This window comes from Macrosteles quadrilineatus, unplaced genomic scaffold (genome assembly GCF_028750875.1).
Source record: "Macrosteles quadrilineatus isolate MER2022 unplaced genomic scaffold, UCM_ALF_1.0 Scaffold_31__1_contigs__length_1484076, whole genome shotgun sequence".
Taxonomy (NCBI): Eukaryota; Metazoa; Arthropoda; class Insecta; order Hemiptera; family Cicadellidae; genus Macrosteles; species Macrosteles quadrilineatus.
Genome location: NW_026542624.1, coordinates 943,554 through 967,088, shown reverse-complemented (window position 1 = coordinate 967,088; position 23,535 = coordinate 943,554). Strand labels below are relative to the sequence as shown.

General features: G+C 36.8%; 2 protein-coding genes across 3 annotated transcripts; both read right to left on the bottom strand.

Moving 5' to 3' along the window:
- Positions 1 to 3,605: 3,605 nt before the first annotated feature.
- Positions 3,606 to 8,450, bottom strand: LOC129005711 (putative hydroxypyruvate isomerase). 2 transcript variants are annotated; one of them, XM_054434681.1, is made up of 2 exons: positions 8,382 to 8,450; positions 3,606 to 5,178 (listed from the first exon to the last, which is right to left on the bottom strand). In XM_054434681.1, exon 2 carries the CDS (start codon positions 5,159 to 5,161, stop codon positions 4,373 to 4,375), a length of 789 nt encoding a protein of 262 aa, XP_054290656.1. In that variant the 5' UTR covers positions 5,162 to 5,178; positions 8,382 to 8,450; the 3' UTR covers positions 3,606 to 4,372. The 2 variants fall into 2 exon arrangements, with proteins under 2 accessions (XP_054290656.1, XP_054290655.1); XM_054434680.1 differs by lacking the exon at positions 8,382 to 8,450 and adding an exon at positions 8,220 to 8,369.
- Positions 8,451 to 13,194: 4,744 nt separating this feature from the next.
- LOC129005713 (60S ribosomal protein L13-like) lies at positions 13,195 to 21,984 on the bottom strand. Its single transcript, XM_054434684.1, has 5 exons — positions 21,910 to 21,984; positions 18,018 to 18,269; positions 14,389 to 14,565; positions 13,879 to 14,010; positions 13,195 to 13,352 (listed from the first exon to the last, which is right to left on the bottom strand). Exons 2-5 carry the CDS (start codon positions 18,261 to 18,263, stop codon positions 13,233 to 13,235), a joined length of 675 nt encoding a protein of 224 aa, XP_054290659.1. The 5' UTR covers positions 18,264 to 18,269; positions 21,910 to 21,984; the 3' UTR covers positions 13,195 to 13,232.
- Between the last annotated feature and the right edge of the window lie 1,551 nt (positions 21,985 to 23,535).

Here is a 23,535-nt window from a genome sequence, read left to right as displayed (position 1 = left end):
ATTTAGAACTGCCAACAAAAATCTAATTACGTAGAAAAATGAAACTGAAAATCACATTTTTCTAACATTAGTCTTATGGGTTGCTAGGTAACCATGTTGGCTGAATTAAATAACAAGGAAAAAGTAAACAAAAGGCTTGTAAGTTGTCTATCCACAGTATACTAGCAAAACAAAATACAGTACAAAAGGAAAAAAAACATCAGTTGTTACTATTGAGCAAAGATTATACTGAAGATTACTCGATACATTGTAGCAGGACTTTTTTATCTATGATTGTAGTAAAGGCTAGCAGTGTGGAGTGTGGGAAATTGGTGAAGGAAGTAGTAAAAGCAAACAGTCCGGAGTGTGGGAACTGTATATGACGATTAGATTAAGGTATCTGCAATCTTAAAATGCAATGGGAAGGGAGGGAAACTGGTCCACGACATAGGAAGTGGTGAAGGAAGTAGTAAAGGCAAGCAGAAGTAGTGAGGGAAGTAGTCAAGGCGTGCTGTCCGGAGTGTGGGAACTGTTTATGACGATTAGATTAATGTATCTGCAATCCTAAAATGCTATGGGAAGGGGGGAAAACAGTTCCACGACGTAGGAAGTGGTCGAGGCAAGATGGCCGGAGTGTGGGATCTATTAATGAAGATTACATTAAGGTATCTACAATCCTAAAATGCTATGGGAAGGGAGGGAAACAGGTCCGCGACGTAGGAAGTGTTGAAGGAAGTAGTAAAGGCAAGCAGTCCGGAGTGTGGGAACTGTTTATGACGATCAGATTAAGGTATCTGCAAACCTAAAATGCCGTGGGAAGGGAGGGAAACAGGTCGGTGACGTAGGAAGTGATGAGAGAAGTAGTCAAGGCGTGCTGTCTGGAGTGTGGGAACTATCAACGATTATTACATTAAGTTATCTACAATCCTAAAATGCTATGGGAAGGGAGGGAAACAGGTCCACGACCTAGGAAGTGGTGAAGGAAGTAGTCAAGGCGAGTAGTCCGGAGTGTGGGAACTGTTTATGACGATTAGATTAAGGTATCTGCAAACCTAAAATGCTATGAAAGGGAGGGAAACAGGTCCGCGACGTAGGAAGTGGTGAAGGAAGTAGTCAAGGCAAGCAGAAGTAGTGAGGGAAGTAGTCAAGGCGTGCTGTCCGGAGTGTGGGAACTGTTTATGACGATTAGATTAATGTATCTGCAATCCTAAAATGCTATGGGAAGGGGGGAAAACAGTTCCACGACGTAGGAAGTGGTCGAGGCAAGATGGCCGGAGTGTGGGATCTATTAATGAAGATTACATTAAGGTATCTACAATCCTAAAATGCTATGGGAAGGGAGGGAAACAGGTCCGCGACGTAGGAAGTGTTGAAGGAAGTAGTAAAGGCAAGCAGTCCGGAGTGTGGGAACTGTTTATGACGATCAGATTAAGGTATCTGCAAACCTAAAATGCCGTGGGAAGGGAGGGAAACAGGTCGGTGACGTAGGAAGTGATGAGAGAAGTAGTCAAGGCGTGCTGTCTGGAGTGTGGGAACTATCAACGATTATTACATTAAGTTATCTACAATCCTAAAATGCTATGGGAAGGGAGGGAAACAGGTCCACGACGTAGGAAGTGGTGAAGGAAGTAGTCAAGGCGAGTAGTCCGGAGTGTGGGAACTGTTTATGACGATTAGATTAAGGTATCTGCAAACCTAAAATGCTATGAAAGGGAGGGAAACAGGTCCGCGACGTAGGAAGTGGTGAAGGAAGTAGTCAAGGCGACCAGTCCGGAGTGTGGGAACTGTTTATGACGATTAGATTAAGGTATTTGCAATCCTAAAATGCTATGGGAAGGGAGGGAAACAGGTCCGCGAAGTAGGAAGTGGTTAAGGAAGTAGTCAAGGCGAGTAGTCCGGAGTGTGGGAACTGTTTATGACGATTAGATTAAGGTATCTGCAATATTTAAATGCAATGGGAAGGGAGGGAAACAGGTTTGCGACGTAGGAAGTGGTGAAGGAAGTAGTAAAGGCAAGTAGTATGGAGCGTGGGAACTGTTTATGACGATTAGATTAAGGTGTCTGCAATTCTGAAATGCTAAGGGAAGGGAGGAAAACAGGTCTGCTACGTTGGAAGTGGTAAAGGAAGTAGTAAAGGCAAGTAGTATGGAGCGTGGGAACTGTTTATGACGATTAGATTAAGGTGTCTGCAATTCTGAAATGCTAAGGGAAGGGAGGAAAACAGGTCTGCTACGTTGGAAGTGGTGAAGGAAGTAGTCAAGGCGAGCTGTCCGGAGTGTGGGATCTGTTAATAACGATTAGATTAAGGTATCTACAATCCTAAAGTGCAATGGGAATGCAGGGAAATAGGTCCATGACGTAGGAAATGGTGTAGGACGTAGTAAAAGGCGAGCCGTGTGGAGCTTGGGAATGGATTTATGTCTCTCCAATACTAAGACTGCTTTCAGAGTGAACTAATGATTTTCCCCGAGCAAAGCTCGGTCCCCAGGTACTTTATTATTATTTTTGCTGATTCCTCAAATTATTTCTTCACATAACCTTAAAGATGTAGTTGTGTTGACTATCAATGTGCATTGTTATTGTGGTGAATAGTGGTAATAGGGTATAGTGTGGTGAAAAATAGCGTTTGTACCACGGACCGAAATGGTTTTGCAGCTCTCGATCTCGAGTCGGCCAAACCTCATTTTCGGCCTTAGGTACGAAATATACTATTTAGTCCCTAGGTAGTAAAAATCAGCTGTTGTAAACTTCAATTGGAAGCAATTAATTGCATGTATTGAATTATGTATCAATTGATTTAATCGGTCTTGGCTTTTGTTGCATTCTTGTCAATATTTCATCATATCCATGGGACACTAACACAATCATATTAGAGGAATGATTTAATCACTTACTTAAACAGCTGTTTGTTTGCTTTAGCAAAATTGAAAACAAGTCGTTTTGAGGGGTTATAATTACATGAAAAGTTTTTTCGTTTTCTAGCTTAGTTAGTTTGCTCTATTATGATTCAACATGAGGAAAAATATCATTCATCACACAGGCAAACAGTGTATTTTCATATCTCGGCCTTGAAACTCGAACTCGGGTTGAAAAGAGTCACTTTATGAGCTAGTGATGAAATATAGTTCACTAGTATTTTAATAGTCAGTTTAAAATTAGTAAGTACCTATCCATACTAATTTTTAACTGACCATTTTCCCAGTCATACATTTAGTTGAGAAGTCTAATAATCTACTGTGAACCAATTTCACATACTATTTTACCCTGGCCCTAACTAATTAAAATATCTCAATTAAATAACCTCCATTTAAAAAAATTGTTCCCATGATGACAATATTATTCTGAAAGCAGTTTCTTAAGTGTTAGTTAAAATGTTAGGCCTATTGAAGATAGGCAAGGCCACACTAAAAAGTTTTTTTTTTATTTGGCCTTGAGATAGGCCTGCTATCAACAATGGCTTGAGTTTTTACAATGTATACTTTTGCTATTTGTAGCCAAAAGAAGTTAATTAAAAGAAATAAATTGAATTTGCAATTAAATTCCTGGCTAAAGAGATAGAATATTTTCTGACTGTTTGACAAAACCATTCATACTTGTAACATGGGCTATATGGTGTTGAAATAATATAATTTTTGTAAAAATATATATTTGTATATTACAGTGATAACATTTGTATAAATATTGATAGTAATAGTAACAACATTAACATTAAATACCTTTCACTTAACAGTACTGCGGAATACACATATTTACAGATTATATAAGAACTAATGGAAGACTGGTTCTCTTATCACCTATTTAGATAGCTCATTTGTATCAAATCCTTGCAGACTTGGAACAGAATTGATGTACTAGTACTAGTACAGTAAGAAAATTTCCGGGAAAACCCAATTATCAGAATTATTTCATATCCGAATGTGGTACAGTCCCAATCCCAAATGATTCAGATGATTGGAGGTCTACTGTTACCTCTTTTTTTGTAAAATTCCCCAAATTTTTGTTAAAAATCCAACTAACTGAACTTTGTGAAACTATCCGAATTTGGTATAATCCCAATTGATTGGGATAATTTGAGTTCTAGTGTAAGATCATGATACTACAGAATAGCTAATAGTGAGCTTAAATATGTAATGTAGATTATTTTATTACAGTACACTCACTCTTATTTTGTTCCGTTTGATGCAGACGGCCAAGTTTACTTTGCTCCAGTTAAGTTCACAGTCACTTTACTGTTAGTTACCTTTAAGGGTATTTTACAGTTGAAGACCAAAATAATCCATAGTCTGATCCTTAAAAGAGAAGAATCTAAATAGAAAGCTGTTGTTTGTACTAATCCGATTCAGAGAGCTTCACGCTCAAAAACATACCCTGTTACCCACATTTAACAACAGTTTTATAAACTGTATCCCATCCCCACAATCCACTTGAGGCCAAACTGTGTATTTGTGAGGGGTTTGTATTCCAACCCAATCCAGCCGTTGTACTTCTGGGATTCCAAGAACGAAAAGATCGCTTTGAAGTCAATTTCCCCTTCAGTGTCTGGCTCGTTTCGATGAGGAGCTTGGGCTATTTGAACATGTCCTATGTAATCAACCGATTCTCTAAAGCTATCTACCAAGTTTACTTTCATCATCTGCCAATGAAAAAGGTCAGCAAGGAGTTTGATATTTGGACTGTTAATGTTTTTCACGATTTGAAGTGCCTTTCGATAACTATTCAGGTAGTAACCTGGTATTGAAATGCTGTTGATTGGTTCTATCACACCGACTATATTGTTTTCCTTCAGTAATGAGGATGCGTAGATCAGATTTTCCTCGTATACTCTGATGTTTTCCTCGGACGGACTAGTCACTTTGCCTGCCATGATGTGAATAAGTTTGCAATCCAAGGCTTTGCTGTACAAGATTGCTTGGTCAAGACTGCTTCTGAACCTGTCTTGTTGACCAGGAAGAGCTGCAAAACCAAGTTCTCCCTTCTCCAAATCTCCAGGATTGACATTTAGAAGAACCTGTTCCACTTGTGCACTTTCTTTTGCTCGCTTGACTTCTTCCACTGGAAATGAGTATGGGAAAGCGCACTCCACTGCTCGAAAGCCACTCTGCTTTGCTAGATGGTAACGTTCTAGAAGAGAAGCGGACTCGTGGTACATGAATGATAGATTGGCACAAAATTTGAGAGTCATCTTGTTGACAGCTGAACCTGGAACAATCAGGTTAGCTAGGCTTAACAAATTTCTATATGTAGGCCTATTCCTGATTCGATTTGCCCTGAAATATTTCTTTAAAAATGATAATAGACTATTTACTTAAATAAATTAGTTTTAGTGAGTAACTTACTTAGAATTGGTGCTACAAGGAAGGTCTAAAAATGTTATTTTTGTCATTAATAGATTTGTGTGAAATAAATTTACCAAATTTGATCAGATAGGTAGATATTTAGAAAAACAATAAACTACATGTACATATTCTGCACAAGAGTAACATGGGAATTTTAAATTTATAACTTAGTTTTTTTATGAGTTTCTGTAACTGTTAGATTTACAACAAGGCTCAATATAAGCTTACTAAAAGTGAAGGCCTAAGCTTAGGCTAATTAAAAATTTTGTATTTTGAAGTAAAAATTAGAGAAACCAATTTTAACCCCATTCTCATAGTCTGATCATGCTGGTTCGCGGTGAACTTGTTCGAATAAGAATAAACACAAGTACCAAATGTCATCAAAATTTGACAATTTATACTCAATTTTTGTGCTGACACACATTGAAGTGGTGCAGTGTCTAGGTCTTTCCATGATTCCTAGGGTAATAGCTTATTTTCTACAGGGGAATTTGCTAAAAAAATTGATATTTGTTTCATAGAAAAGTTAAGTTAGTGAAGGTCTCGGTTTAAGGGGTGCAATACTTTGCCTCAATTCATTTAGATAATACATAGAGCGTTTTATTATATAGCATATAGTATAATAGACCTTTGAGAATTGCATTTGAATATTTTAAATTGGTGCTATGAATATTCTTGAACACGTTCGCTGCTACAGACGTTCAGGAACGTCAGCTAAGCCACGGCGCCAGGAGCTAGGAACGTCACCGTTCATTGTTGTTTCAGGTTTCCATGGATCAGCCAGCTCGTCACGAGCGTCCTGTATTTCTTTGCAGCTCGTGGGGACGTACTTTACTGACAATAAAAAATATAGTTTCCCAAAATCACTACCAGGGTCGTTTAGAACAGGGCTTTACCCCACCTCTTTCCTGCTAGATAGCGACACACTACTTTACCGACTGCAACCTGAGTAATGCTGCTATCCATCAGAATCGCTTAGTACTATGTCCAAAGCCAGTTTTATTGCAGAACATTGCCATCCAGTATAACTGCTGTTGTTTTTACTGTAATTCAGTGTATCGGCGGCAATGTTACGCATTGGGGAGCATTGGTTCAGCTCCTGGCGCCGTCCCGGCATATAGCGGTCAGCAGCGAACGTGTTAAGATTGTCCGATTCTAAGGGTCAGAAAGTTCTAATTAGCCTATTGGTAGGTAGCAATTCTTTATAGAACCCCCACCGCAGCAAACCTGCAGAATAAAAAATGTTCATTTAGGCTACCTACATGTTTTGATTTTCACAAAAATATTCTAGAACACAGCTACAGGACCAATCTGGGTAAATATATGCATAACTTAATTAGCCTAGGTAGGCCTAATTATTTAAGCTGTGTACACAAGTTTAGTGGAAATCACATTAATGCTTTTGTGGGTAATTATATCGACCTCCGGACCTCACGCGAAATTAAAAATTTTTTTTTTCAAAATGGTCGAAATTTCACGCTGATTTCAAAAATGATTGTCGTTTTTTGCGGAAACGTCCCGTTTTCCCGGAAAATGGGAAAAACGGGAAAAAATCTTTTTTGCTCAAAACCCATGTTGTGGGTACTCAAATTGTGCGAAGTTTCCTCCTGAACAAGAATATGTAATTTTTATTACGATCGGACCACTATTAAGTAAAATATCACCAGAAAAGTGGGCCATATTTAAATAACAAAGGTTAGGTCAGGTTACTTTAGGTTAGGTTAGGTTACTTTAGGTTAGGTTAGGTTAGTTTAGTTTAGGTTAGGTTAGGTTAGGTTAGGTTAGTTTAGGTTAAGTTTGGTTAGGTTAGGTTAGGTTAAGTTAGGTTAGGTTAAGTTAGGTTAGGTAAGGTTAGGTTAGGTTAAATTATCAATAACATGAGTATTGTAAATATGTAAACTAACCCAACCAAACCTAACCTAACTTAACCTAATCTAACCAAACTTAACCTAACCTAACCTAACAACTTAGGTTAGGTTACTTTAGGTTAGGTTAGGTTACTTTAGGTTAGGTTAAGTTACTTTAGGTTAGGTCAGTTTATCAATAACATGAGTATTGTAACTATGTAAACTAACCTAACCTACCTAACCTAACAACTTCGGCTAGGTTACTTAAGGTTAGGTTAGGTTAGGTTACTTTAGGTTAGGTTAGGTTAGAATAGTTTATCAATAACATGAGTATTGTAACTATGTAAACTAACCCAACCGAACCTAACCTAACTTAACCTAACCTAACTTAACCTAACCTAACCTAACCAAACTTAACCTAACCTAAACTAACCTAACCTAACCTAACCTAAAGTAACCTAACCTAACCTAACCTAAAAGGTTAGGTTAGGTTAGAATAGTTTATCAATAACATGAGTATTGTAACTATGTAAACTATCCCAACCGAACCTAACCTAACCTAACCTAACTTAACCTAACCTAACCTAAACTAACCTAACCTAAACTAACCTAACCTAAAGTAACCTAACCTAACCTAAAGTAACCTGACCTAACCTTTGTTATTTAAATATGGCCCACTTTTCTGGTGATATTTTACTTAATAGTGGTCCGATCGTAATTCGTATTCTTGTTCAGGAGGAAATTCCGCACAATTTGAGTACCCACAACATGGGTTTTGAGCAAAAAAGAGTTTTTCCCGTTTTTCCCATTTTCTGGGAAAACGGGACGTTTCCGCAAAAAACGACAATCATTTTTGAAATCAACGTGAAATTTCGACCATTTTGAAAAAAAAAATTTTAATTTCGCGTGAGGTCCGGAGGTCGATATAATTACCCTTTTGTGTTGTAGGCCTACTCCTAAAACCACCCAACTGAGAGAGAAACTATTTTTAACAACAAAACAACTGTGCCCTTTGTGAATAAAAATGAGCAAATGAATAAAAATCTCTTGTACATACCTCAACTAGATTCACAATAATTACAACCGTTTGAGCGTAAGATTGTACGTCTTTCGAAGAAACTAAACCAGACTAACTAGGTACGCCTATCCTCCTAAAGTGTCCTAATTCCTAAGACTTTGTGTTTACAGTACAAGTACAAAGTGACAATAGTATACTTACTAGGCCTAATAAAATCAAACACCTCACCAGACCAGACGGCAGACGGTTTTCTTTCAGGTTATATTTTTTTCAGAGCAGCCAGCGAGATTGAAACAGATTGAGAAGCAACTCTGGTTTGGATTGAACTGATTTTAAACATATCATTGACTATAGAATTTATAAGCTGGGTTTTCCTTTTCCTAGGCGCGGAAGCGGAGCGTGGAGAGCGGACTCCAGTCTTAGGTAATTTTAATGTCACTGTTTTAATCGCTTTTCCGCTCTCGGCATCTAGGAAAACCCGTCTTTATTGACAATAGAGATACTATGCATTTAAACAAATCACGGCTTGAATGTCAAGTGGGAAGTGGGGCCTTGGTCTATACCACCAACATTGAGCTAGACTTTAATACTGTTTTTTATAAAGCAAGAGGTAGCACTAAATGGGAGAATTTCGAGGCGTTTATTACCATTATTAGTTTTGTACCAGGATATAAAGCACGTTGTACTTACTTATCTCCATTCATACTTGGCTTAAAATACCTACTTTGTATGGTCGCCATTTCATTAAAACAGTATTTAGTACATTGATCTAGGGGGTTGTGAATTATACATACATAAATTCTTGTTTTCTGTGATAAAGCCAACTAAACTAGAAATACAGCAGCACTGGCACAACTTTGCAAAAAAAATTGACAAATTTTACAATCTGTTATGTTGGTACTGTAGTTGGTACCTAACCACTGAGCTATTACCTAACCTACTACTACTAGAAGAATCAACCAGCTCATCGGCTCATAGATTGTAATCAATTTCACAATCCCCTAGTCGAGGGGCCGTGAATGTACTAAACTTATGTGCCTTACATAATGACGGCCAGCGTCTCCATTACCTATTACTAGTGAACCTGTGCGGCTCAATGCCCCACAAAATAACATATGAATCAAATTCATCGTGTTATATATTGACTAGACGTCGAAAATTAAATACAGTAATAATAAAGCCTTAGAAGGAAAGCAGTCCAGCCATTTTCTAGCTGTATGTGTATATATTCAGTAAATTAATAAGTGTTCAGTTCAAGTGTGTTATAGGGTAGTTATTTTTTAAAGATTTTTAAAACACATTTAACAAAACATTATATCATATCAAACCAATAGGCCTATGTAGCATATTTTGAGGGTCACAATGCTGCTTGAAGAATACACTTTTAAAAATAAACACAAAAAACAATATTTTTATCACAAAAAGCACTTCCACGAATACTGCAATTTTAGTCTTAAAGTTGCCTTCAGAAAGATTACCCGGATCAGAATTTTCCGTAATGAATTTGTGTATCCTATTAAAAGATGTAGCCTTACTTAAAACAACATATAATATAGTTGCTCATGACTGAAATTTGTCTGGGTAAGAACAGTGCTGCTCTTTAATTTAAGTGCTTTGTGCTGCAAATGCCAAAGATAACAGAAATTAGCATCTTTCCATTTTAAAAGTCAATTCTCAATTTTCTTTTCTATATGGTGTGGTGTAAGTGATCCAGTACCTCCATTTGCATTTTTAGCTTAGTGGCCAGTGAAAAAGAAGTTACAACTGGTAACTTGTAATTGCCATTAGATTTGTATTGGGCGGATCAGCTGATTTACTAATATTAGTTTGTACTTTATTAAGAAAAAATGCCTCAGGTGGTAATAACTAACAGGCACGGTGGATAGCTGTCCACTCGGGCCATGGCTGCCTGCTCTGCAATATATTTAGAAGTGCACTGTTTAACATTTGTCATCCTGTTATAGTGGAGCCTTACACTACTGTGGTTGGAGTATTATTTCACAGTGTATGCATATAAAACCTGTGCCCGGATACCTTTGTTGTTGAACCCTGTAGTTCTTGAATAGGTATAAGATGTTTGTGTTACCCAGATGCATTTTGCCAGCTCGAGTGGCATCTTCTTCTTGCGGTCACTGCGACAACGGACACGTTGCGGGAGGTATTTCTCCAAACATTTCATTTGGACTACGGATGTGTTAATTGTAGTTTGGGATGTTCGACGGCTAAGGGTAGTTTGGACTTCTTGGTTTATGATCGGGAGGATACTCTGATCAATGTCGAACATAAATTTAAAAATAAACTATTGAAGAACTGGTGAATATTTTTTGTTTACGAGGGTGTTTGATCTATTTGTATTTATTTAAATGTTTGTACAGAGTAAGGCAGACCACCCGTACACAATGTATAGCTAAAAATACCCCCTATATATTTTCACCACGTGGAAATTGGGGGATTTATTTGTAAATATCCCAAACGCATCAATAAGGTCATTTTAGGAAAATTTTCAAATGTTAAGGTAGGTCAAGTGATGTGTAACCCCTCCACTAATGTTAGGAAGACAATTTTTATTCCAGATCAATTAAAAGCCCTTTCCAAAAATACCCTTAAATGTACCACCACGCCAAAGTTGACTAGTTGTAGTAATAGAGATCGATGCTTTAAACATACAGGATTTTTTTGAAAATAAGAATTTACAAGTGGATAAACTCAAATAGCAACATAGGTTTTGTAGTACATCAATAAAAAGGTCTTAACCCGTAACCACCATTGGAACAGGTTTGTTTTATAACCCCCATGGTGGTACATTGATGGTAGCTGAAGTGGATTGCAGCAGTGCTGTGTGCCCTGCCCTATAGTACCTTCAAGCTCCATTCCCACACTCTAGCCAAACCACTAAACCCGTTCTTGTCAATGTATGCATTCCTGTTGTGGGTAGAACCACGGATAAACCATACTCCTCAAGGGGTTAATAAAAAGTCTGAAGTCCTATTAACTTTTTAATTGGTTAAACCAGGAAAACCAAACCCTGAATCTATAAGTATAAAAGAGGATGTTTGTATATATATACTAGCTGACCCGGCGAACTTCGTATCGCCTAAGTTATAGGTTTCCCCTAAGACAGACCGATGGAAAGAAAGTACCGTTACGTTTAATTTTCAAGATGATCTCGTTCGCATCGCTCAATCACGTCCTGGTTGAAGTTCGTTCGCTACGCTCACTCACCTTTGGGTTGGAGCTCGTTCGCTACGCTAACTCGCCTCCAGGTTGAAGTTCGTTCGCTACGCTCACTCACCTTTTGGTTGCAATTTAGCTGTTGTCATAAATGTAAAAGAAATAATAGTGCTGCACCCTGTTGGTAATCCTTGTAACTTTAATGCTATTGAACATCATAGAACAGAACCAACTTGTTTAATTGAAACAGCTGTTAAGATTCATTAATTCCATTTCTCATAAGGTTAACATGGGAAACTCCAGAGCCACTGGGGCGGAGCCCTTTTAAGAATTTTGAAACGGGAAATAGTTTACGTCCGATTCGCATACCTACAGAATTTACACAACAAATTTCATTACGATCGGTGAAGTCGTTCCGGAAGAGTTTGCAGACAAACACTGTGACACGAGAATTTTATATATTAGATATATTTGTTTGGCAGTGATAAACTCAGACACCGCTGAACCGATTGCCACGAAACTTGGTACATACGTGTAGAATTTCATGGAATAGGTTTATACACCATCAATTTTGTGATCCGGCCAATCGGCTCCGCCCCAGTGGCTCTGGAGTTTCTCATGTTAACCTTATGAGAAATGGAATTAATGAATCTTAACAGCTGTTTCAATTAAACAAGTTGGTTCTGCTCTATGATGTTCAATAGCATTAAAGTTACAAGGATTACCAACAGGGTGCAGCACTATTATTTATTTTACATTTATGACAACAGCAAATTTGCAACCAAAAGGTGAGTGAGCGTAGTGAACGAACTTTAACCTGGAGGCGAGTGAGCGTAGCGAACGAGCTAACCTGAAGGCAAGTGAACGTAGCGAACGAGCTAACCCGAAGGCAAGTGAGCGCAGCGAACGAGCTCCAACCTAAAGGTGAGTGAGCGTAGCTAACGAGCTCCAACCTAAAGGTGAGTGAGCGTAGCGAACGAACTTCAACCAGGACGTGATTGAGCCATGCGAACGAGATCATCTTGAAAATTAAGAAGTTAAACGGGGCAAAGCCCGCGGGTTACAGCTAGTATAACATTAAAGTGGCACAAATTGGCTTATATTGGGGACAGCTAAAGAATTTTAAATGCAAAGCCCCATCAAGTAACACCTCATTTTAAAGGCCATTAGTAAAAGAATAATTTTATTGGCCCAAACTAAGGAGGTCTTTATCTCAACCTCATTGATTCTCTGTTAAGAATCAATGCTACAAACAGAATATTTCTATCTATTTCGGTTTTAAAAATACAGATTTGTTTCAAGACTAATACATACTGTATGTTTGGAGGATACTTGTTATTTTTTTAAATCCTGGCACTTAGTGTAATTAATAATTCCATCACACTAGCTTGACACCGTTTCCTTGTTTAACAACTAGCAACCAGAAGGTATAACAAGGTGGCGCCCTTTCAAACAAGACTAGGTACCCCTGGATATTATGATATGGTATGATTTCTTATGAGTATGAACCACCCCTACGGTACTCTACCTGGAGCATTGGAAATTACAATAAACCTGAGCTAGTTGGGTTACAACCCCCTCCTTTTTTTATAACAAAGATCAAACGTGTTCCTCTCAACTTATTGTTAAACTGGTCTTAGATGTTCAACGGTAAATCGTTAAGCAAAATTTTTACCTGAGCTTTTAGGAGTAAATTGGACATGTATATCCTTCTAATAACAAAGTTAATCTTTTTCATTCAACACTCATCCTTTACTCAACTTCAAACTTTACACCCTGGTTTGTCTAAACTGACGAAAAAAAAAACGAAGGATGTAGAAGGGTTTTAAGAACAATAGATAGCTAAACGGTATAAAAACAAAATTAGTTTATTTTTACACTTTACTTCTTGGCTTTCTTGACCTTAGCTTCTTTACCAGCCTTGGTAGGATCTTCAGGGTTTTCGGCTGCTTCCTTGGCCCGCTTGGCTCTGATTCCAACCAGTCGCTGGTCAGCCCTTGCCTGTGAACATCACACATGCACTCAGTTTATATAAAATACAGAAGTAATGATTGTAGTCAGTGAAAATTAATCTAAATGAACGGTATCAGCAATCTGACACATACTTCCTCTCATTACCTTGACATCTAGTTTAGTGTTTTCAATAAAAAACAAACTCAAAGCCTTCTTGAGATTTTTTAAAAGAGAACCATTATTTGTTTAAATGTTTCGTTTCAAGAATACTGCAATGGATTTTTAAACATTGTTTTCTAAAATTTTAATTTTCCAAATCAACTCGTTAATAATCAGTAAAATACATTTTAGCCACAAAAACAACAGTAGTAGTATTTAACTGATTAATAAATGAACAAATTCTGGAAATTCAATAGGGGAAAGGTCTAAAAACAGCGACTGGCGCCTAAAAATGAGTGATAAAACCTGCTAAAACTAAAATGATTCAACGGCTGTTGAGCTAATATATTAAGAAAGGCGACAGGTAAGTAGTAGGGCCTACATACTAAATATATCTTTCTGGTCGTCAACTTACCTTCCTGAGTGCTGTGAAGGCAGAGAACTTCTTCTCCTCCTCTGTGATAGCCCTAGCCTTGGGTCGCACCTGGGTCTGCTTGATGGGCATCACGACTGTCTTCAGCTGAGAAGCCAGCTTGCGCTCCTCCTCCTGTAATATACAATCACACTGTGTAATGTACTGGTAACCACGAATTGATTATGTAAAACTAAAACAACAAATTAGTAAAACATGCAAACATCACTAGTGGTTAAAACGTTCCATAAATTTGTTCAAGAAAAATGTAGCAGTCCTTTTTTTGACTCACGGGAACCTCAATACCCTATAAGAATGGGATAACTAACTTTCTCTTTGTGTGTAGCAGTAATTTACCCTTAGACCTTATGTGAGTTTGTAATGAGGCAAAGATAATTCTCTGACATTTGTTAACACACAAATATACAATCAGGTTATTTCAAAGCAACCAGTTATTTGGGCACAGGTCTGTAAATGACCTGTCAACAAGGCAGTTCTTTAATTTGTACTTACAGTGGCCTCTCCCTTCTTCAACTTCTTCTTCTCATGAATGGGGAAGAGGATGAGCTTAGCCTTGTACTCCTTTAGCCTCTGGGCATTCTGTTGTACTGATTCATGTGACTTGTTACGTCTGCGAGGGTCTACAGCGATGCCGATGGACCTGGCAAACCTCTTGTTGAGACCAGCTTGCTGAAAAAGGTTCAGTTCACATAAGACACCATGGTTAATTCCCAAGATTAAAATTACTACAGAAAACGTTAAAAGAAAACAAAAAAACATTGGTAGTAAATTGATGCTTAGCTAGGCTATTGGCAATTACTCCAAATGTCCTGATTCTATAAAAAATCCATGTACAGTTTAAAGAATTCTTTGCAGTCATTAATATTAACACGCAAATTCCAGTTTTTCCTGGGTTGAATACCATGAACACTTGAGTATGGCTAACCTAAATCAATTGGGACCAAATACTGTTTAGATAAGCCAAAATAATTTTAAAAATCGAGAAGGAAGCAATTTAACATGTTCACTGCAGATGACGCACTTAGGAGTCATCCTCTTGCCGCCCGGTAAGATAGCCTACAGACGACACAATCAGGTGCGTTTCGCCCTATTTTCTCATTTCCCGCTATTTCTTGAATTTTGCCAAAGATAATAAAAATTACATTTGATCTTTTTTCTACAATGAAATAAGGCCTACAAAAAATAATTAATCAGTAAGCCTATTAAAAAAAATCAAGCACTAGTAACAGGCTACAATGAATATACATTTATTATTGTATAACTTTATAGGCCTAATTGTGAAATCACTAATTAAAATATTAAAATTCAAGAGCATTTTACAAACGTTGTATTTTGTTAGGAATCAAAACAATAACAAAGAACAAAAATATAGGTCCAGAGGACGTGCATGATTTGACAATAATGTGCGTGCAGACTACACACTGCTACCCGAGACCGTGTCACGTAATTATTGTTATTCAGTGTTTTTTTATAGACATGTATGACTAACCAAAGATTAAAACCCCTTTTAACCAGTTTTATTTCAACAGTTCAGTTTTATATTCGGTTAATCAAGGTACTATTACCGTTTTACTATTGATAGAACTATTCCATTCCCACGTTATAAAAAATTATCGCTTTTAGCTAATTTCCCTATATAGGGAAGTATTTATTACTGTAAGTGGCACGGTAGAACCTATGCCTGGGACCAATGTACTTTTTCGTTTTGGATGTCTCCAGAAGCCAACTATTCGTTCAAATTTATATATAGGCTAGATTTATTTATATATAAATTATATAGCCTATAGGCCTATGTGTCCGTAAACGCCATAGCTTGAGTAATTTTTGTCCGATTTTGATGAAATTTGAAGATTTAAGGCAGGATAAACTTGAATGAGTTTGCGAACGAGCTTAATCAGACTAAGTTATGGGAACAGGGTTTTACAGGAGGTTTTATGGGGTAAAAATTGGTTTTTCTCATTTTGACCATCAAGACACAAAATTTCCCAATTTCTATAAAGACCATTTTAAATCGCTTAGAAAACAAATAGTTTAGTAGGCTATATCAAAGTGTTTTTGTACAGTTATTGGTGAGAATATTGTAAACTGTTTCAGTTTAGGCCTACTTGTTTATGGAAATATTTTGATCACACTACTTGGTAAATTTATTCATTTTAGCGAATTTCCCTATAGGGAAGTAGCTATTACCGTAGGTCTCATGGTAAGACCTAAGCCCGGGACCGATTTGCTTTTTCATTTTGATGTCCCCAGAGGCCAAAAACACCATTCGTTCAAATTTTTATATATCTATATATAGAGATATATATATATCTTACTAATATTATAAATCTGAAAGTTTGTAAGTTTGTGTGTATGTTTGTGTGCGTGTTTGTTGCTCAATCACGCATAAACTACTGGACGGATTGGGCTGAAATTTGGCATGATGATAGCTCACATTCCCGATTAACATTAAAGCATATTCTTATCTCAAAACCCCTTTCGGGCTCCACCCCAGTGGCTCTGTAGTTCCCCATGTTAATCTTATGATTTTTCATATTTAAAATGAATGAATGAATCTAAACAGCTGTTTCAATTAAACAAGTTGGTTCTGTTCTATGATGTTCAATAGCATAAAAGTTACAAGGATTACCAACAGGGTGCAGCACTATTAATTTTTTTTATTTATGACAACAGCTAATTTCCAACCAAAAGGTGAGTGAGCGTAGCGAACGAACTTCAACCTGGAGGCGAGTTAGCGTAGCGAACGAGCTAACCTGAAGGCAAGTGAGCGAAGCGAACGAGCTCCAACCTAAAGGTGAGTGAGCGTAGCGAACGAACTTCAACCAGGACGTGAATGAGCCATGCGAATACTTATGAAGTTAAACGGGGCGAAGCCTGCGGGTACAGCTAGTATATATATATATATGTGTCCATCCGCACGATAACTTGAGTAATTTTTGTCCGATTTTGATAAAATTTGGTTTGAAGGTGTAAGGCGGGATAAACTTGAATGAGTTCGCGAACCAGCATGATCGGACTATGGGAACGGGGGTTTATGGGGGGTTTTATGGTGTAAAAATAGGTTTTTCCATTTTTGACCCTAAAAACACAAAATTTCACAATTTCTTTCCAAACCATTTTGTAGAGCTTAAAAAAACACATAATTTAGTATATTGAAGCGTTGTTATGCGCCTAATGGTTACGGAGAAAATTCCAAAAAATTGTAATTTTAAAATTCCCATGTTATTCTTATGGAGAATAAGTCAACTGTTGTAGTTTGCTTGTTTATGAACATATTTTGATTGATTTGGAAAATACTTTTATTTCTTACTAAACTATTATCATTTTATAAAAAAAATCTTTTTTACCCTCCCTGTTGCAGCAAACCTAAGTACTCGTTAAACTAATTCTATTCAAATAGGAAATAAATGTGCTATTTTTATGGAGGCATTTTAGTATAAATCCAATCAGGTTAATGGAAATTCGCTTAGTCTGCAGGTTTGCTGCGGCGGGGGTATTTTACTAAGCTATTAATATTTTACAAAAACACTTACTTAGTTTCTTTGTAACCAGCAAACCTAGGTACTCGTTAAACTTAATGTTATTTAAATAGATTTAATTGAAAACCGATTGTGCCACCTACGGTCATAGCTACTTCCCTATCAGAGGGAAAGAAATTCGCTAAAAGCGATAATTTTTTTTATAACATGGGGATGTAATGTCTAGTTCTATTAATAGTAAAACGTTAGACCTTGATTAACTAAAATAAAACTGGTTAAAAGGGGTTTTACTCTTTTGTTAGTCATAGGTACATGTCTATCTTGACCTATTATTTTTGTTCTTTGTTGATTTTACAATTCTAAAAAACTCCAAGTGGTCTGGAAATCAGCTACTGAGTGAGTGGAAAAAGCATCGTGTTAACAAGGACACTCACCGGTTTCTTACAAACTGGTGTGTAGCTTGTAAACTCGTGTGAATAGGGTTTTAAACCCTAAACGATAATTTATATGAGCTAAAAAAAAATCGTATCATACCGTACAACTTATATCTCATTAAGGACAAACATAGCCTAGCGTCTTACACTGTAAGACTGTTAACTTATTACTTTTAAACTAGGTCTAGGTGAAATTGTTTTATTCTACCTTCAGTTCATCCAGAGTAAAACCGCGGCCAGCGCGGACCTTGGTGTGGTAACGGATGGTGGGACAACGCACAATGGGCCTCAGAGGTCCTCTGGCCGGGCGAGGAGCGACAGCTTTAGCTTTCTTGATTCTGTTCTGACGCCTCCTGAATTTCCTGGCAGGCTGGTTGAACCAGGTCTTGACATACCTTTGCCAATCCTTATGGAAATGGCCATTAGGAATCATATTATTCCTTTTGGGAGCCATTTTAAACTGGAAATATTGTTAGGTTAAAATTTAAGTCTCTTTAAAGTTACACAATGTGCATGCAAGCCTAACCTGACTTAACTAAATTGGGCACAGGTCGAACTAGCCTAGTGATGTGCGTATCGATACAAGGACCGCAAAATATCAATATTTTGTATCAATACGTGGGAGTGTATCGATACACCTATAGCCAATATCGTACCTATCAAATATCATATTGTTTATTTTAATTGAAGTTAAATCTTATTTTTAAGGTAAGAAATTTGTCTTCCCATCTTCCTCCCCTCAAAAGTAGTAGTGGAAATTTGATATTTTACCCTACCATCTTCAAAAACACTGATCAAATGTATTTTCAGCTATGTTTTGCAAATAACCTCAAAACTAGGGCCACCATTAATGGACGGGGACCCTCATCATCCATATTAGCCTATACTAGCCTATTTAATGTGTAAGTGGCATACCCACCATCAAGTACTTTTTAGTTCAATTTATTATCCCCGTGTAAAAACTAGGAAAACAATAACAAAATGTTTTCCAATTTTGAGGGTTTACTGGAATTTAGAGGTTATGTATGTGAGTTTGATACAAATAAAAAGACACAGGAAGGAAACGGCTTTTCTGAGGTAAGGTTACAAGCACTAACCCTCTTTACAAGCCTGTAAGTAACATAGTATTTGTCTATGCAGCTTGTATATTTGAGATATTTACATTTTTTTTTTATTGTAAATAAACAATACGATACGATATTTTATCCGATATTTGTAAAAATCGATACATGAGGATACGATACACGTATCAATACACCACGTTCCGATATGTATTGATACGTAGTAGGCCTATCGATACATTGACCCGTATCGCACATCACTAAACTAGCCTAATATCGGGGAATTAATTAATTAATCTAGATCTCTTTGAACAATCAACGCAAAGGACAATATAGCTAAAGAGCACTTTATCGACAAGAATAATAGTCTTATTAGAGAATAGAATAGAATTAAGTCTTATTCTGGGAGCCCATTTTATAGGCTAACTTAATAAACTTACAAATTTAAAAAATAAGTATGGTGGGCCTTGGCTAAGTAAAGTAGAATAAGTTAAACTAAGAGCGCACTGAGGCGGCACAAATGGATGGATGAATGGAATTTTTCAAAAATGTTTAGCATTGATTTGATTTTGAGTGCACGTTCTAAGCCGTCACAGTCGGGACAGAACATCTAGGCCCATGTAAGTTACACCTTCCACTGTCCAAAAGAATGTTTGGAAAAAAATTTAGAGAGACATTCAGACGTGTCACCTATAACTTAAACTCATTACCCTCCGAGTGTTATTTGTCGCTGCAGCGACTCACAAACACTGTTTACGGCGAAGGCTCTATGACTGACAAAATCGGATTGAACTGGATCGAGTTAGGTATCGTTTTATTTTACAGATTCAGAGCTTTCTCTGGAGGTCTGTCTCTAAGCGCTATTCATTTTAGTTCCAAAAATATTGTAGCAGACAGCTGACGTGCGTATTTGTAAACAGCTTGGTTATCCTCGGACCGATGACTGATGTGTTTTATTACGTTTATCATTGTTTTAGTTTTAAAAATCAAAAGTAGTGATATAAGTACTTGGTGCATTATAAGAAGATTTAAGTGGTTTTGAAGGGCTGGTTGTGATGATCCTGAAGAAGTATGTAGTGATATTGATGTAAATTATCAGCCAGATTCCTAGCTATGGTTAGGCTATGCATTCTTAGCTAAACGCTATGTACTGAAATCTGTTTTTTGCCCATAACTTATTTATTTGCAAATCTACTTCCTTATATTATTATATATTTGTAATCCTCATAAAATTTAGAACAAAGTGGCTATTTTCAAATATTTATAGGCCTATAATTTATACAATTTCATTGAGCGCGAACTTGTTTTTTTTTTTTGAAAATTTTCCAAAATATTTTTTTTTTCCTAAAAATTTGTTTTGAAATGTTCTATGTATAATATTGAAGTCCATGATTTTCCAAACAAAATGGTATATAGAACAGTATAATTAACATTGTTTTCAAGCTTCTCAGATCCGTTTTAATAAAACCTTGCAAATGAGCAAAAAATAGGCAGACATTAAGGCCAAAACAAGGGACACTCGGAGGGTTAACCTATTCACAACGTAGTTTTCAGCAAAAATGCTAGAAAGACTGTTGAGTGCACACAGACGTTATTGAAAAAGTGTGTGGAATTTCTGTTCCTTCCATCCCTGCCTTACCTATTACCTAGGTCCACTTCTCCATAGTCGTTGAGACCAGGGAATCGTCAAAATTCTTGTTTTTTCTTTTTCTTTCTTCTTTGTGTACTGTTATGTATTGTTGTAGGGTGTGTGGTCTTCGAAATATTCATTTAGACTATAGTAAGGTTTGTTGATTAAGTATTGTTTCAGTTTTTTTATGAAAAGAGTGTTTGAATCTATTGATTTTAGGTTGTTTGGCGATGTGTTAAATATTTTAGTTCCTATTATTTTTGGATTTCTGCTAGTTTTAGTGAGTCTGTGTGGTTGTAGATTGTAGTTTGTCTGTAAATTTCTGAGGTTGTAGTTATGGCAATTGTTTCTGGTTTGGGGGGGGGGGGGGTAATTTTTTAGGAATTTCATAATTTCTAGGATGTACAAGGAGAATAAAGTTAGGATTTGGTTAGTTGTGAAGAAAGGTTTGCAGTGTTCCCTATATTGCAGTTTGTTCAATTGATCTCACAGCTCTTTTTTGAAGTATTAGTAGCTTTTGTAGATGGTAGTCTGCTGCTGAGCCCCAGGCTATGATGCCATACCTCAAGTGACTTTCGAATAAGTTAGGGCAAAATATGCTATTTTGGACGTACTCTTATCAGTCACTGACCAAATCCTTCTTGTTGCAAAGTGTGTTGTTGACAATTTCTTTTCCAGGTTTTCTATGTGTAGGTGCCAGGACAAGTTTTTGTCCAGGGTGATAACGAGGAATTTGGTTTCTGTTGCCATTGTGATCGAGGTGCAGTTTGCAGGTGGGTTATGGTCAGGTTGATTCGATACCAACACAATCAGCACATATGCTAGACAGAGACTGTGCAGTGCTCAGTCCATTGCAAATGAGTGGAATTTCGGTTCCGACCCTTCAAGCCTCACTGACAAAAAGTGTGCCATACTTCTAATAACAGCAAACCTAGGCTATTGATATTTTAATTATTTATATTGACAAATGGAATGTAGGCCTATAGTTACTTCTAGTTAGCTTAATTTACTATTGATTAACTAGGATAGGCCAAGGCCCATAAACAGAGTAGGCCTAACTTAAGTGATGACTTTGTTTAGAGAAATTTATAGACATAACCTAAGGCCTACAACTTCAATCCCGCAGAATTATCTGTATCAATGTGGTTGAAAACATTCTATAATTATTTAAAACTATCCTAAACATCCGATCAAAGTAAATAGGCTACCGTACTTGAAGAATCCTAACCTAAGCAGCAATTAGAGCCCAAGATACTCTGAATATATTTAGACATTGAAAGTGATCTATGGTAAATTTGTAAGTAAAGCTTTTACCGTTTAAATGAAGTTAAAACAAAGTGGGAAACAAATTTCTTTAATGCGATAGATACAGATAAATAAACTTAATAAATTGGTAATGAACAACGTACCTTCGGCTTACTTTATCCGGAAAGAAGAACAAAAATTGATTTGCTTAGCTTTGCTTTGCAGAATACCAATTGAATGCAAAGAGAATGGACATTTTTGACAAGAGTTCAAAACCAAAGTGGTTCTGCTTGGCCATTGATTATAAAACATTTTAGAATTTCTAAGTACAGGCATAGTCTAACCATAGACATAGATAAAACATACTCCCTTAGTAGATTTCTCATCCTTATGGAACAGCTGAAGACAATTTTATTGTTGGTTCATGTACGGTTTATGTAGAGGTCGTGTTTTGTTTACAATTTGTTTCCCGGTATTACAGCCATTTAAAACCTCGTTTAACCAAATAATACGATCTAATCATAAACAATAACTTGTCCCCTAGTTATATAACCAAACAGTAAAGCAGAAATCAAGAAATTAACCCTAAAATAGTTGAAACAAAGTTTCATCGACACTAGCGCCTTTGTGTCAAGTACATGAACTAGACACGAAAAACGTGCTTCAAAATTTACAATGGGATGAGAAGTCTACTTGTGTTGGTTAGTCTATGCCATAGATAAAGCATACTCCTCAAGGAGGAGTATGTTTTAAATATGCTTATGTTGGTTAGTCTAAGCTTATACTGTCCAACAAACGACATGACCCATGCCTTTTGTGAATGGATTCATTCATAAAAGAAAACCTTTTTTTCGTGCGAAATCACACAGGTCCCCCTATTGCCCTAGTACAGCGTAAACTAATCACACCCTTACATTAACAAGATGGAATCAACTTGAATTGTCTTAAGCTGATCCAAGGAAAAGGATGACAAATCATCAAGAGTCAATAACAAGTCAATATTGGACCAGACTGACAATGATTTGCATTAGCCAAGTTAATACAAGACAAGATCAACTTAGTTCACCTTAATGCAACCAAATGTCTTACTATAAATAGCTATATAATTAAATAAACTAAAGATGCTCACGTGACATTGTGAATGATGACTAAATAAAGTATTACGGATGCTGTAGGATGATTTTTCTAACAACATCATGGACTTAAGAGACCTGTTTTTTTAGATCTTGTTCGGCCTTCACTCGAGGTGGAAGACTATTGAATTTTTTTATGGAATTATAATGAAAGTGTCTTTGAAAGAAAGAAGTGGAATTTTGAGGAATTGGTAGATTTGAAGTACCGTATTGCGAAATAGATACCCGAGCTTTATTGCTGATGAGAAAAAGGAAGTATTTTTGTTGTGGAAAGATAGAGTTTCAAAGATGTAAATTGATGGCAAGGTATTTTAAATGCTCTGAAATTATCTCTGTATTATTGTTGTTTGGGAATATAAAAAATATAATTCGGAATGCCCTTCTCTGAAGCATAAACAAGAACCGAGTCCTTTCGCTTTTGCATCCCCAAGCAGGAACAGCATAAGTCAGATATGGGTAAACAAACAAGTCCATAATAGGCTGATAACAGCTGTTCTTAGGACATCATCAGTGGTGGCTGATTGGCTAAGAACTCTCAACATGAATATACCCACTGATACTTTCTTGCTGAAATGCTCGATGTAGCTGTGGAATTTAGGGCTTTCGTCAAGGAATAGACCAAAGAATTTCATTTCTGAAGAAGAAAAGATAGTGGTA